At 26.2% G+C, this 16,542-nt stretch overlaps 1 protein-coding gene across 2 annotated transcripts; it reads right to left on the minus strand.

The window, feature by feature from the left end:
• Window positions 1-8,177: 8,177 nt before the first annotated feature.
• Window positions 8,178-15,445, minus strand: LOC145745164 (chondroitin sulfate synthase 1-like). 2 transcript variants are annotated; one of them, XM_082563166.1, is made up of 17 exons: window positions 15,149-15,445; window positions 14,572-14,681; window positions 14,341-14,494; window positions 14,000-14,092; window positions 13,400-13,582; window positions 12,870-13,102; window positions 12,484-12,641; window positions 12,229-12,339; window positions 11,809-11,971; window positions 11,508-11,615; window positions 10,790-10,933; window positions 10,168-10,322; window positions 9,900-10,008; window positions 9,698-9,790; window positions 9,127-9,242; window positions 8,481-8,704; window positions 8,178-8,307 (listed from the first exon to the last, which is right to left on the minus strand). In XM_082563166.1, exons 1-16 carry the CDS (start codon window positions 15,366-15,368, stop codon window positions 8,521-8,523), a joined length of 2,334 nt encoding a protein of 777 aa, XP_082419292.1. In that variant the 5' UTR covers window positions 15,369-15,445; the 3' UTR covers window positions 8,178-8,307; window positions 8,481-8,520. The 2 variants fall into 2 exon arrangements, with proteins under 2 accessions (XP_082419292.1, XP_082419291.1); XM_082563165.1 differs by having other exon boundaries at window positions 8,218-8,704.
• Window positions 15,446-16,542: the final 1,097 nt, after the last annotated feature.

Below are 16,542 nucleotides of genomic sequence, written 5' to 3' on the forward strand. Positions count from 1 at the left end.
ATTATTTTTCGATTTAAAATTTTTTATTTTTTTCAAAAAGTATATATGCAAATAGCATTGGCCAAAAATATCACGTGACCTAATTAAACCCAGAATAAAAATTTGCTGTAACTTTTATTTTATTGAAAATTTTTGCGAAATGTTTTATCTTGAATGTTAGTTAGGCCAATGCGCGTCTAATAAAAATAAAAATTTTAGGTTTTGAGATTTCATCAATTTTTAATAAAAGTGTCATAACTTTTATGAATATTATTATTTTTAAAAAATATTTTGTAAACACGTTAATTGGACCTGTGCGGTTCTAACAAAACACTTATTTTTCGATTTAAAATTTTTTATTTTTTCAAAAAATTTATATGCAATAACATTGGCCAAAAATATCACGTGACCTAATTAAACCCAGAATAAAAATTTGCTGTAACTTTTGTTTTATTGAAAATTTTCGCGAAATGTTTTATCTTGAATGTTAGTTAGGCCAATGCGCGTCTAATAAAAATAAAAATTTCAGGTTTTGAGATTTCATCAATTGTTAATAAATGTGTCATAACTTTTATGAATATTAATATTTTCAAAAAATATTTTGTAAACACGTTAATTGGACCTGTGCGGTTCTAACAGAACAATTATTTTTCGATTTAAAATTTTTTATTTTTTTCAAAAAGTATATATGCAAATAGCATTGGCCAAAAATATCACGTGACCTAATTAAACCCAGAATAAAAATTTGCTGTAACTTTTATTTTATTGAAAATTTTTGCGAAATGTTTTATCTTGAATGTTAGTTAGGCCAATGCGCGTCTAATAAAAATAAAAATTTTAGGTTTTGAGATTTCATCAATTTTTAATAAAAGTGTCATAACTTTTATGAATATTATTATTTTTAAAAAATATTTTGTAAACACGTTAATTGGACCTGTGCGGTTCTAACAAAACACTTATTTTTCGATTTAAAATTTTTTATTTTTTCAAAAAATTTATATGCAATAACATTGGCCAAAAATATCACGTGACCTAATTAAACACAGAATAAAAATTTGCTGTAACTTTTGTTTTATTGAAAATTTTCGCGAAATGTTTTATCTTGAATGTTAGTTAGGCCAATGCGCGTCTAATAAAAATAAAAATTTCAGGTTTTGAGATTTCATCAATTGTTAATAAATGTGTCATAACTTTTATGAATATTAATATTTTCAAAAAATATTTTGTAAACACGTTAATTGGACCTGTGCGGTTCTAACAGAACACTTATTTTTCGATTTAAAATTTTTTATTTTTTTCAAAAAGTATATATGCAATAGCATTGGCCAAAAATATCACGTGACCTAATTAAACCCAGAATAAAAATTTGCTGTAACCTTTATTTTATTGAAAATTTTTGCGAAATGTTTTATCTTGAATGTTAGTTAGGCCAATGCGCGTCTAATAAAAATAAAAATTTTAGGTTTTGAGATTTCATCAATTTTTAATAAAAGTGTCATAACTTTTATGAATATTATTATTTTTAAAAAATATTTTGTAAACACGTTAATTGGACCTGTGCGGTTCTAACAAAACACTTATTTTTCGATTTAAAATTTTTTATTTTTTCAAAAAATTTATATGCAATAACATTGGCCAAAAATATCACGTGACCTAATTAAACCCAGAATAAAAATTTGCTGTAACTTTTGTTTTATTGAAAATTTTCGCGAAATGTTTTATCTTGAATGTTAGTTAGGCCAATGCGCGTCTAATAAAAATAAAAATTTCAGGTTTTGAGATTTCATCAATTGTTAATAAATGTGTCATAACTTTTATGAATATTAATATTTTCAAAAAATATTTTGTAAACACGTTAATTGGACCTGTGCGGTTCTAACAGAACACTTATTTTTCGATTTAAAATTTTTTATTTTTTTCAAAAAGTATATATGCAATAGCATTGGCCAAAAATATCACGTGACCTAATTAAACCCAGAATAAAAATTTGCTGTAACTTTTATTTTATTGAAAATTTTTGCGAAATGTTTTATCTTGAATGTTAGTTAGGCCAATGCGCGTCTAATAAAAATAAAAATTTTAGGTTTTGAGATTTCATCAATTTTTAATAAAAGTGTCATAACTTTTATGAATATTATTATTTTTAAAAAATATTTTGTAAACACGTTAATTGGACCTGTGCGGTTCTAACAAAACAATTATTTTTCGATTTCAAATTTTTAATTTTTTTCAAAAAGTTTATATGCAATAGCATTGGCCAAAAATATCACGTGACCTAATTAAACCCAGAATAAAAATTTGCTGTAACTTTTGTTTTATTGAAAATTTTCGCGAAATGTTTTAGCTTGAATGTTAGTAAGGCCAATGCGCGTCTAATAAAATATAAAATTTTAGGTTTTGAGATTTCATCAATTTTTAATAAAAGTGTCATAACTTTTATGAATATTAATATTTTAAAAAAATATTTTGTAAACACGTTAATTGGACCTGTGCGGTTCTAACAAAACAATTATTTTTTGATTTAAAATTTTTTATTTTTTTTAAAAAGTATATATGCAATAGCATTGGCCAAAAATATCACGTGACCTAATTAAACCCAGAATAAAAATTTGCTGTAACTTTTATTTTATTGAAAATTTTTGCGAAATGTTTTATCTTGAATGTTAGTTAGGCCAATGCGCGTCTAATAAAAATAAAAATTTTAGGTTTTGAGATTTCATCAATTTTTAATAAAAGTGCCATAACTTTTATGAATATTATTATTTTTAAAAAATATTTTGTAAACACGTTAATTGGACCTGTGCGGTTCTAACAAAACAATTATTTTTCGATTTCAAATTTTTAATTTTTTTCAAAAAGTTTATATGCAATAGCATTGGCCAAAAATATCACGTGACCTAATTAAACCCAGAATAAAAATTTGCTGTAAATTTTGTTTTATTGAAAATTTTCGCGAAATGTTTTAGCTTGAATGTTAGTAAGGCCAATGCGCGTCTAATAAAATATAAAATTTTAGGTTTTGAGATTTCATCAATTTTTAATAAAAGTGTCATAACTTTTATGAATATTAATATTTAAAAAAAATATTTTGTAAACACGTTAATTGGACCTGTGCGGTTCTAACAAAACAATTATTTTTTGATTTAAAATTTTTTATTTTTTTTAAAAAGTATATATGCAATAGCATTGGCCAAAAATATCACGTGACCTAATTAAACCCAGAATAAAAATTTGCTGTAACTTTTGTTTTATTGAAAATTTTTGCGAAATATTTTATCTTGAATTTTAGTTAGGCCAATGCGCGTCTAATAAAATATAAAATTTTACGTTTTGAGATTTCATCAATTTTTAATAAAAGTGTCATAATTTTTATGAATATTACTATTTTCAAAAAATATTTTGTAAACACGTTAATTGGACCAGTGCGGTTCTAACAGAACACTTATTTTTTGATTTAAAATTTTTTATTTTTTTCAAAAAATTTATATGCAATAGCATTGGCCAAAAATATCACGTGACCTAATTAAACCCAGAATAAAAATTTGCTGTAACTTTTGTTTTATTAAAAATTTTTGCGAAATGTTTTATCTTGAATGTTAGTTACGCCAATGCGTGTCTAATAAAATATAAAATTTTAGGTTTTGAGATTTCATCAATTTTTAATAAAAGTGTCATAACTTTTATGAATATTAATATTTTCAAAATATATTTTGTAAACACGTTAATTGGACCTGTGCGGTTCTAACAAAACACTTATTTATCGATTTAAAATTTTTTATTTTTTTCAAAAAGTTTATATGCAATAGCATTGGCCAAAAATATCACGTGACCTAATTAAACCCAGAATAAAAATTTGCTGTAACTTTTGTTTTATTGAAAATTTTTGCGAAATATTTTATCTTGAATGTTAGTTAGGCCAGTGCGCGTCTAATATAATATAAAATTTTAGGTTTTGAGATTTCATCAATTTTTAATAAAAGTGTCATAATTTTTATGAATATTAATATTTTCAAAAAATATTTTGTAAACACGTTAATTGGAACTGTGCGGTTCTAACAAAACAATTATTTTTTGATTTAAAATTTTTTATTTTTTTTAAAAAGTATATATGCAATAGCATTGGCCAAAAATATCACGTGACCTAATTAAACCCAGAATAAAAATTTGCTGTAACTTTTGTTTTATTGAAAATTTTTGCAAAATGTTTTATCTTGAATGTTAGTTAGGCCAATGCGCGTCTAATAAAAATAAAAATTTTAGGTTTTGAGATTTCATCAATTTTTAATAAAAGTGTCATAACTTTTATGAATATTATTATTTTTAAAAAATATTTTGTAAACACGTTAATTGGACCTGTGCGGTTCTAACAAAACAATTATTTTTCGATTTCAAATTTTTAATTTTTTTCAAAAAGTTTATATGCAATAGCATTGGCCAAAAATATCACGTGACCTAATTAAACCCAGAATAAAAATTTGCTGTAACTTTTGTTTTATTGAAAATTTTTGCAAAATGTTTTAGCTTGAATGTTAGTCAGGCCAATGCGCGTCTAATAAAATATAAAATTTTAGGTTTTGAGATTTCATCAATTTTTAATAAAAGTGTCATAACTTTTATGAATATTAATATTTTAAAAAAATATTTTGTAAACACGTTAATTGGACCTGTGCGGTTCTAACAAAACAATTATTTTTTGATTTAAAATTTTTTATTTTTTTTAAAAAGTATATATGCAATAGCATTGGCCAAAAATATCACGTGACCTAATTAAACCCAGAATAAAAATTTGCTGTAACTTTTGTTTTATTGAAAATTTTTGCGAAATGTTTTATCTTGAATGTTAGTTAGACCAATGCGCGTCTAATAAAAATAAAAATTTTAGGTTTTGAGATTTCATCAATTTTTTATAAAAGTGTCATAACTTTTATGAATATTAATATTTTCAAAAAATATTTTGTAAACACGTTAATTGGACCTGTGCGGTTCTAACAAAACACTTATTTATCGATTTAAAATTTTTTATTTTTTTCAAAAAGTTTATATGCAATAGCATTGGCCAAAAATATCACGTGACCTAATTAAACCCAGAATAAAAATTTGCTGTAACTTTTGTTTTATTGAAAATTTTTGCAAAATATTTTATCTTGAATGTTAGTTAGGCCAGTGCGCGTCTAATATAATATAAAATTTTAGGTTTTGAGATTTCATCAATTTTTAATAAAAGTGTCATAATTTTTATGAATATTAATATTTTCAAAAAATATTTTGTAAACACGTTAATTGGACCTGTGCGGTTCTAACAGAACACTTATTTTTCGATTTCAAATTTTTTATTTTTTTCAAAAAATTTATATGCAATAGCATTGGCCAAAAATATCACGTGACCTAATTAAACCCAGAATAAAAATTTGCTGTAACTTTTGTTTTATTGAAAATTTTTGCGAAATGTTTTATCTTGAATGTTAGTTAGGCCAATGCGCGTCTAATAAAATATAAAATTTTAGGTTTTGAGATTTCATCAATTTTTAATAAAAGTGTCATAACTTTTATGAATATAAATATTTTTAAAAAATATTTTGTAAACACGCTAATTGGAACTGTGCGGTTCTAACAAAACAATTATTTTTTGATTTAAAATTTTTTATTTTTTTTAAAAAGTATATATGCAATAGCATTGGCCAAAAATATCACGTGACCTAATTAAACCCAGAATAAAAATTTGCTGTAACTTTTGTTTTATTGAAAATTTTTGCGAAATATTTTATCTTGAATTTTAGTTAGGCCAATGCGCGTCTAATATAATATAAAATTTTAGGTTTTGAGATTTCATCAATTTTTAATAAAAGTGTCATAATTTTTATGAATATTAATATTTTCAAAAATTATTTTGTAAACACGTTAATTGGACCTGTGCGGTTCTAACAGAACACTTATTTTTCGATTTAAAATTTTTTATTTTTTTCAAAAAATTTATATGCAATAGCATTGGCCAAAAATATCACGTGACCTAATTAAACCCAGAATAAAAATTTGCTGTAACTTTTGTTTTATTGAAAATTTTTGCGAAATATTTTATCTTGAATTTTAGTTAGGCCAATGCGCGTCTAATAAAATATAAAATTTTTGGTTTTGAGATTTCATCAATTTTTAATAAAAGTGTCATAATTTTTATGAATATTAATATTTTCAAAAAATATTTTGTAAACACGTTAATTGGACTTGTGCGGTTCTAACAGAACACTTATTTTTCGATTTAAATTTTTTATTTTTTTCAAAAAATTTATATGCAATAGCATTGGCCAGAAATATCACGTGACCTAATTAAACCCAGAATAAAAATTTGCTGTAACTTTTGTTTTATTGAAAATTTTTGCGAAATGTTTTATCTTGAATGTTAGTTAGGCCAATGCGTGTCTAATAAAAATAAAAATTTTCGGTTTTAAGATTTCATCAATTTTTAACAAATGTGTCATAACTTTTATGAATATTAATATTTTCAAAAAATATTTTGTAAACACGTTAATTGGACCTGTGCGGTTCTAACAGAACACTTATTTTTCGATTTCAAATTTTTTATTTTTTTCGAAAAGTTTATATGCAATAGCATTGGCCAAAAATATCACGTGACCTAATTAAACCCAGAATAAAAATTTGCTGTAACTTTTGTTTAATTGAAAATTTTTGCGAAATGTTTTATCTTGAATGTTAGTTAGGCCAATGCGCGTCTAATAAAATATAAAATTTTAGGTTTTAAGATTTCGTTTAAACAGAACAATTATTTTTTGATTTAAAATTTTTTATTTTTTTTTTAATTTATATGCAATATCATTGCCCAAAAATATCACGTGACCTAATTAAACCCAAAATAAAAAATAGCTTTAACTTTTGTTTTACTAAAAATTTTTGCGAAATGTTTTATCTTGAATGTTAGTTCGGCCAATGCGCGTCTAATAAAATATAAAATTTTAGGTTTTGGGATTTCATTAATTTTTAATAAAAGTGTCATAACTTTTATGAATATTAATATTTTTAAACAATATTTTGTAAACACGTTAATTGGACCTGTGCGGTTCTAAAAGAACAATTATTTTTCGATTCAAAATTTTTTTATTTTTTTTTTAAATGCATATGCAATAGCATTGGCCAAAAATATCACGTGACCTAATTAAACCCAAAATAAAAAATAGCTCTAACTTTTTTCTACTGAAGATTTTTGCAAAATGTTTTATCTTAAATGTTAGTTTGGCCAATGCGCGTCTAATAAAATATAAAATTTTAAGTTTTGAAATTTCATTAATTTTTAATAAATGTGTCATAACTTTAAACAAAAATATGACTTTTGTTTTGTTCTTTTGAATTTTTTTTTTGTGACTTTTGTTCTTTTGAATTATTTTGAGAATGTTTAATCTTAAATGTTTGTGAATAGAAAAAAAACATTTAATTTTAATTTTGAGACTTTGCAGTTTTTAATATTTTCGGTTATAACTCTTTTCGGTACCCATTTTTTTTATAAATGCGGTTATTGGGCCGATGAGGCTGCTGTTAAATAGATAAAATTAAAATCTGATTTTTATTTTCTTTTATTGCATACAATTTTTTATATGAGCTATAGGATAAAGGTCTAACAAAAAAAGTCAATGTGCATCTAATAAACCGTTTAATTTTGGGTTTTAACATTTAGCAAACATTTAGTAAATATGTCATAACTTTATTAATTAATAAAATTTTATGGTAATTTTTGCAAAAGAGGTAGCTGGACAAATGCGGTTTTATTGTTATAGTTAAAATTCGATTTAAATTATTTTACTTTTTGTCTTTTTTTTCGGCCAATATTGTAAGCATATGAGGTAGGTCAACACGAGACCTTTTGAAAAAGAAAGCTCATAGAAAAATATATTCGTTTTCAACTCAACGTTAATATTCTATAAAATAAATTATCTGCGAAAAACAAAACTCGTTTAAAAATTTATTAAAATTATAGTTTTTATACTTTTATGATATTGCAAGGGTATCACTACAAACTAAAGCAATACAGACTTGACCTGTTAACAAGCATAAGAGCAGTGGGGATTAAACCCACGCCCTCATGGTGGTGTAGCAAGTGTTCTTACCACTACACCACGCTGCCGGTATTATCATTACTTTTATTAATGTTGTTTTTATTTTTTATTAAGATTTACTTGTATTGCATTTTAACACCACTTACTACTTAACATTTGTTTTATTTGCAATAATTAAAATAAAATAGTACGTGAATATATAAATATATGATTTTTTCCATTCCTTTAAGTTAAAAGAAGTACGTCGTTTATAAATTTTTCTTGTACGCTAAATTCAAAATTAAAAAAAATATTTTTGCTTTTAGCTTAAAAATAATTAAAATGTGGTTTATGTTATGTAGCCAATGTATCACAGAAATGTTAATATACTAAGTAAATTAAACAAGGTGTTTTTAAAAAAGGGCACTGGTAATTTTTATTAACTTTTAACTCATTTTTTACCTTCATAATTTTCATAAATGGCTAAGAAAACTGCATATTATCATAATAAGACACTGACTGCAAGATTAGAAAACTTTTTTGCTTCTTCACAAAATGCTCTCTCAGATTTGGATAAAAGAGAATTCTGACAATCTGATTTGTGCCAAGTTTCTGATAATGAATGCTCTGGGGCTCTAAACGTGTCCAAACCGGAAGCCAATGCTTTTTCAAATAAATCCACTCCACTAAAATTAATTTATATAAATTAAAAAAATTTGACAGAACATTTTTATATACATATTTTTGGATATATATTGTAAACAAAAAAAAGATGAATTTTAGTTAATAAAATATAATTTTTTTTGTATATATATATTTATCCTCAATGTGGAAAAGTCGAATGTGCGACTAAAACATAGAGTAACATCAGTTACTCCGACCCAGTCTTAAGTTGCCTGTGGCAGTTTGGGATATTACAGAGACTATAATTGCCTGGCAGGAGTTTATATTGTTTATAGCGCCTTACTCAAGGGCATTACAGCATGAGAGCAGTGGGGATTACCGCATGATGGTGTAGCAAGTGTTTTTACCACTACACCACGCTGCTACCTTCTAACATCTAACAAAATAAATTTATTTGGGGTAATACTTATATATTTATATTTACCTGACAAAATTTTCACCACCACAGGCCCTTATAACATCTTGTTTATATCCACAAAAGTAACTGTAATCAAACGACCTCCAAAACCCATTTGTTTTGGATATATCTTCATCAGGTGACTGAAAAATATAAATATCACTAATAAAATATTTAAAAAAAAAACTTTATAAAAAAAATATCTAATTTTGTTTTGGAATGCATTTGACCAACAGCGTGGTGTAGTGGTAAAAACACTTGCTACACAACACATGAGGTCGTGAGTTCAATCCCTACTATTTTCATGCTGTAGCGCCCTTGAGTAAGGCGCTATAAATGGTATGAACTCCTCCTGAGCCAAACTGTAATCAGCAACTTAATTATTGGGCAATTATAATCTCTATAATATCCCAAACTGCCACAGGCAACTCGAGACTGGGTCGGAGTAACTGATGTTACTCTATGTTTAAGTCGTGCATTTGACTTTCCCACATCGAGGATAAAGATATATACAAAAAAAAAATTAAACATTATTTTTACAATATTGCATTAAAATTTAGCCATAATTTTTTGTACGATTTTTTTTTTGATGACTTACAGTAGTTTGAAGTCTTTGAAAGGCAGCTGGGAAAAATAATTGCTCACCGGCGACGGTATTTAACCTGGCATGATGTAAAAATTCTGGAGACATCTGAAATGCATCAAAAAAATTCTGAAATGCACATTTATTTTTTTTTTAACTCTAAAATGATGCAAATTTATTAATTTTACTTATATAAAAAATAAAAAAGTAAGCTTACTAAGGTAAAGAGGTTAGTTGAGCAGAGTAGAGTGTCAGCAGGAAGAGCTCTAACTGCCATAGACATTCCCTCAATATGTGAATAAGATTTTTCGCCTCCATTTATCCACCTGCAAAAATTAATTATTTTCGAAAAAAATTAAAACTCTTAAAAAAAAAAAAATTTTAAAGTTTTTTTCTAAAAAATAAAAATTTAAATTTAATTTTAATTCATAACAGGTAATATAATTATAAATCCAATGTTTCAAATTTTTAAACTTATTTCTCACCTTAGTGATAAATCTGGATATTTTTGTTTATATAAGTTTAACGTTGCAAGAGTTTCTGATTTCTTTTCGTCAAATGGTTGTAAATCGTTGTCGGTTTGTGTATATAGAACAACCAATAAGGCTACATTCTGAGCTCTTTCAATCGACATACAAGCCTTCAATATAGTTGTAAAAAAATTTTAAATAAGCATAGTAAAAAATCATACTTAAAATCTTTAGCCCAGAATTGTTAAAATTTTTAATTTTTGTTAAATTGTTAAAATTTTAAAAAATTTTTAAAGGTTATTTAAATATATAGCTTTAAATATATTAAAACATTTAAACATTAAACAACTAAATTTATCATACTTGCTACACCACACATGAAGTCGTGGGTTTAATCCCCACTGATCTCATGCTGTAGCGCCATTGAGTAAGGCGCTATAAACAGTATGAACTCCTGCTGAGCCAGCACTTAATCAGCAGCATAATTATCGGGAATTATAATCTCTATAATATCCCAAACTGCCACAGGCAACTCAAGACTTGGTCGGAGTAACTGATGTTACTCTACAACCTTCCCACATCGAGGATAAAGATATATACAAAAAAAATTTCAATTTATTAACAAATGAAAAAATACCTGTTCGAACATTTGCATAAAATCCTTAAAGTACGGAGATCTATCTTGAAGAGGTAATACGAAGTTAACTTTAACATCTGGTGCTACATTTGTTTTAACTGTAATCATTCTGTCATAAGGTTGGTTTAAGCATACAGTTGCCATCTAAAATTGGAACAAAAATTTTTAAAAAATTAAGCAAAAAAATATAATATTTAAAATGTACAATAGCATAAAAAAAATTTTTAAAGTTAATAAAAAAATGTCAAATCTAATAGCTTTTATTATTTTTGATTTACAAAAATAATTTCAGAAAATAATTAATGACAAAATAAAGGCTTACTCAATTTATAACACACAGGCATATTTAAAGGTGTTTAAAGGTAATACTTCATTATTTATTTTTTTTGTATATATCTCTATCCTTGATGTGGAAAAGTCGAATGCGCAACCTAAACATAGAGTAACATTAGTTACTCCGACCCAGTCTCGAGTTGCCTGTGGCAGTTTAGGATATTATAAATTATAATTACCCGATAATTTAGCTGCTGATTCAGTGCTGGCTCAGCAAGAGTTTATATCGTTTATACCGCCTTACTCAAGAGCGCTACAGCATGAGAGCAGTGGGTATTATACCCACGACCTCATGGTGGTGTAGCAAGTATTCTTACCACTACACCACGCTGCCGGTCTTTTTTTTTGTTTTTATTTATTTTTTACTATTTTTAAATTATATTACCTCCTCATTCTGATTAGTAATATCAACCATGTATTGATACCCAACTCCTGGTACAACTCTTCGGAATATATTACTAGTTAAATATTTACCGAGATTACCATATTTTTCCTAAAAAATTTAAAATAATTGTATTTTTAGTTCTACTATAATCATCTGGTTGAAAAAAAATTATTAATGATAAGTTAGTATATTACAAAACATAAAATAAAAAAAATATATGCGCTAGGTTATACGGAAAAAAATAGATTTTTTTTTGAAGTTTAACACTTTTTGATCTTAAATATTTTGAAAGTTCACGTACCATAACATGATGTAAGGCCATGTGTTTAACTTTTGAGATAGCAGTTTTATCTGCAACAGTTAGATCTTTGCTTGGATTGGCATCATTAACTAGAAATATCGACTTCTCTATTCCATCATCTACCTCTATCTTGTCCCATGTTATAACATCCCCATGTTGGTATCTAAAAAAATATTTAACATTTTACTATTTGTATATTGTAAGGTTGTAAAGTCGACCTTCCCACATTGAAGATAAATAAATAAAACAAAAATCCTTTTAAATGTGGTAATATCATACATACGTGCTAGATGGCCAGTAATAAAAAGTTAGCTTGCTTTAAAGACATATTATTATTATTCTATTTTTTGTAAAACTCACAAAATAAAATGTTAATTTTTTATTGATAATCTTTAGGAGTTTGTAACGAAATTAATTTACTTGTTTTTGTTTCCATTTCTTCCGAGTATAAGTCTATCGTCAGCCATTCCTCCTTCCTGAACTAAAACTCTGTCCATGTTTTGAATTATGTTGTGGTAATACGAATTGGCCCTTTAATCAAATAAAATAAAATAATTAAAACAATATTTAATAACACTGTATTCTTATAACCAGCAGTACCTTAAAGTGTACCTATAAATTTTCCTGGCAAAATAGCATAGTTAATAACAAGTTACCAACTACATTACCACTTACTTAATAGTTTCATTAATTTGTTGAGATAAGAAATAATGATGTAGTTTGTATAATGAGGTTTCATCTTTAATTGGAGAGACCGAAATACTGTCTTTAAAAGGTTGTTTTTCATCGTAAGGATCTAACAAAGATTGAGTAGAACTTTGGTAGAACAAACCCTAAAAAAGAAGTTTACTTCACAAAATTTGTCTTAAAGAAATTCTACGTACTTAATATACAAAACATGATTACAGAAATTCTATTCTATCTTTATTTTAAATTTATATTAGCATATTTATCAAGAAATCATTAAAATTGAATTTTATATACTTTATTTTTGACGATAAAATATATAAAACATGTCAATAAAAATTGTTTTATTTGAAACTATTTTAAACTTGACCTACCTCATTAGCTGGATATGTACAAGTAATATTCAAATATCTAAACATGCATCTTGAAAGTTGTAGTTCAGCAGGACCAGCATTGTTTTTGTTATATTCTTGTTGGCAGTTTGATAATTTCGGACATAAATTTTGAAGAGCATGTCTTGATAAAATAAATCCAGAATTAACTGAACAATAAAAGTTTGGGTCATTCTGGTAACTTTTTTCATGATCTTTAGTGTTTACTTTCCCACCTATAAAGCAAGGTTAAATGTTTACGAAATTAGTCATAAAATTATCACAGAGTTGACTTTATATTAAAATAAATGCTTTTTAATATTTTTTACCGACAATAGGTAGAAAAATGTTTACTAAATATCTAAATATTTATATTCTGCCGTTAGAACATTATTTTTTAAAAACACTATAATTTAGGCAACAAAAATATATATTTAAACAAAAATTTAGTTACTAAAAACTGTGCTCTTAGAATTGAAAGACAATATATTACATAGAAGTTAAATATTAACCAATATTTTTTTAACACTTACCGATCCATAATAATTTTGAATCATCTAATCTGTTGGTAAAATTTAATAATCTGGGTAATGAAATGTACGCGTCACTTTTAACAACAAAAAAATGGTGAAATGAGTCGAGATGTTGGCTACATAAATCGTTTAATGTTTGGTACAACATCCCGGCACTCACTTGGTCAGGTTTATCTGAAGAAACTAAAAAAAAAAATTATTCTGATTAAAAAAAAAAATTATTTGAAAACAAAATTTAAAAAAATTGTATATATATACACTGTATATTTACAAATTCCATGATAATATTTTTTTATTTATTTTTTGTATATATATATTTTTATCCTTGATGTGGGAAAATTGAATGTGCAACTTAAACCTAGAGTAACATCAGTTACTCCGACCAAGTCTCGAGTTGCCTGTGGCAGTTTGGGATATACAACAACCTCATTTTGGTGTAGCAAGTGTTCTTACCACTACACCACGCTGCCGGTTAAATAAACATTAATTATCACAAAAAGCCCAAAATGATAATGAACAGAATAAATCAGTTATTAATTTTTTCCCCTTATTTAATCTTGTAAATTATTACCTAATATTTAAAAAATGAAACCCACTTACCGGTTAAATAAAAAGTTTTAATTTCTTTGGTTTTTATATCGGCACCCAAACTTGAATATATTGTAATATCACCAAAACCTTCTGAAGCCCAACCTTAAATTATAATTAAACCAAGTTCTTTTAACAATTAGCTCAAGCTATACACTTACATATTAATACTATGCACTTACAATAATCAGCTTAAAACAATAAAGATTTAAAAATTGATTTTTTACCAATTACATAATTAAGTATAAAAATTATAAAGTTAAATATATTTAATAAGGGCCTATCACACTTAATTTGTTAAAATAAATATTATTTGGAATTCTAATAAATATATTTAATTTTTTGTTTTTTACCTTTGGCCCATGTTTTATCAATATGTTCAGTTATTGGTAAAGTATGGGTAGAAGGATTAAGAACAGCAACAAAAACTTTTTTTTTTAGTTCAAGTTCTTGGGATAAAAAACCAGGAATATGAACCGGCGTTAAATTTAATTCCCAAGCTGGATTCTGCGTCAAAAAATAAAAACAAAAATTAGAATAAAACATAAAGATTTTTTTTTAAATATTAGAATAGTGTCACAAACCTCTATAGCTTCTGGTTCTTTTTCATAATCCATCGGAATCGTTCGATTTGGATTTGAATCTTGATTATTTAAGTTTGACACTTCTTGATCTTTTACAATTTCACCAACTTCTATAAAAAACAACAAATTAAAGTTACAGAAAAAAATACTAATATATATAGTTTAATTTTTTTTTTGTATATATATATCTTTATCCTCGATGTGAGTAACATTAGTTACTCCGACCCAGTCTCGAGTTGCCTGTGGCAGTTTGGGATATTATAGATTATAATTGCCCGATAATTAAGCTGCTGATTAAGTGCCGGCTCAGCAGGAGTTCATACCGTTTATAGCGCTTTATTCAAAGACGCTACAGCATGAGATCAGTGGGGATTGAACCCACAACCTCATGTGTGGTGTAGCAAGTGTTCTTGCCACTATACCAAGCTGCCGGTCGAATTATTTTAACTAATTAATTAAAGTGATATATACAACAAGTGCTTTTAGTAGAACTGTTCAAAAAAACTCTATTGATAAGCAAAAATTTATATTTAAATAATTTTATTTTGAAATACTAAAATCACAAATGTATCCTTACTTTGTATAGGTTGATGTATTACAACATCATGATCTGAGTTATCGTGTGGTGTAAAAGATGAATGAGCATCATCCGTGTTATCTTTTACCACCCATAATTTTGAAAATATCGCCGGCGATGCAAAAAGTAGAAATAAAAGTATTGATATAAAAATGCCGCAAGCGATTCCCGCGAAAAATGGCAGAAAATGTTGCCCAAATATTCCCTTTTTTTGAGCCATTGCAGAAAAGTTGATTAAAAAATATTTCAATATTTTAAATGTACTAACTTCTTTTTTTCATTATTAACTGATTAATATAAAACCTGTAATAATAATACAACCAGAAATAAAATAAAAAATTTTTTTTTGTATTTATCTTTATCCTCGATGTGGGAAAGTCGAATGCGTGACTTAAACATAGAGTAACAATAGTTACTTCGACCCTGTCTCGCGTTGCCTGTGGCAGTTTGGGATATTATAGATTATAATTGCCCGATAATTATACTGCTGATTAAGTGCTGGCTCAGCAGAAGTTTATACCGTTTATAGCGCCTTACTCAAGGGCGCTACAGCATGAGATCAGTGGGGATTAAACCCATGACCCCATGTGTAGTGTAGAATTGTTCTTACCACTACACTACGCCGCTGGTGATTTTTTGTCAGCTAGTAGAAATCTACAGCCTGACAGCCTACAGCATTAAAAACAGCACTTTTTCTAAAGCTTCCTTATTTCTACTGAAGATTCCAAAAAAATAATAGCCGTATTAAGTTTAAAAGTCTGTTTAAAAATGTGATAAATAAGTGACTAACAGCAATATTTATACTAAACCACTATCAGACTATGTTACTAACAGACTAAAGAGAAAATTGTTTTTTTATAATTTGGGAAATAAACCTTAATACACTAGTTAGAATTTGAGCTTTCCCTATTAAAACTTTAGCTATATGTAAAGTTCACGCAGTTACTAGAGACCAAAATTACGTTAAAACTACAAACTACTAAACAAAAAGTTTTTTAAAAATTTATAGAAAATTTAATCGATTTTCGTTGCTTTTTATCAGTTTATTTAAGTATTTATTCACTAGTCAGCTAGTATAAAATGTTTAACAATGCTTTAGATAAAACTATGCTGAACTGAGTAACTATAAACAACAATGATCCTTGTTAAAACAATTTTTTTTTTTTCGATTATTTATTTGGTATAAACAATCGAAAAACAGTGCGTGTTCTTCTAATTTTCTGATTGTTTGACTTATTCTTATTGTTAAGTAAACAATACGCATGGTTAGTTTTTATTCACATCACTTTATCCTCAAATAAGCTACTTAAATTAATCTTGGTATTAAATATTAACGTTTAAATTTTCTTTTATTTACAATTTTAATAATACGCTTATTAAATATGAGTGAAGAT

The sequence above is a fragment of the Corella eumyota genome, chromosome 3 (assembly GCF_963082875.1).
Source record: "Corella eumyota chromosome 3, kaCorEumy4.1, whole genome shotgun sequence".
Classification (NCBI taxonomy): domain Eukaryota; kingdom Metazoa; phylum Chordata; class Ascidiacea; order Phlebobranchia; family Corellidae; genus Corella; species Corella eumyota.

Excerpts from the sequence above, each read along its gene's own strand:
- LOC145745164 (XM_082563166.1), bottom strand. The coding sequence starts at position 15,368 with ATGGCTCAAAAAAAGGGAATATTTGGGCAACATTTTCTGCCATTTTTC. Across the intron at positions 13,103-13,399 it reads TTCAAAATTATTATGGATCG|GTGGGAAAGTAAACACTAAA; the intron begins GTAAGTGTTAAA and ends CTTGCTTTATAG. Across the intron at positions 10,009-10,167 it reads TATCCAGATTTATCACTAAG|GTGGATAAATGGAGGCGAAA; the intron begins GTGAGAAATAAG and ends TAATTTTTGCAG.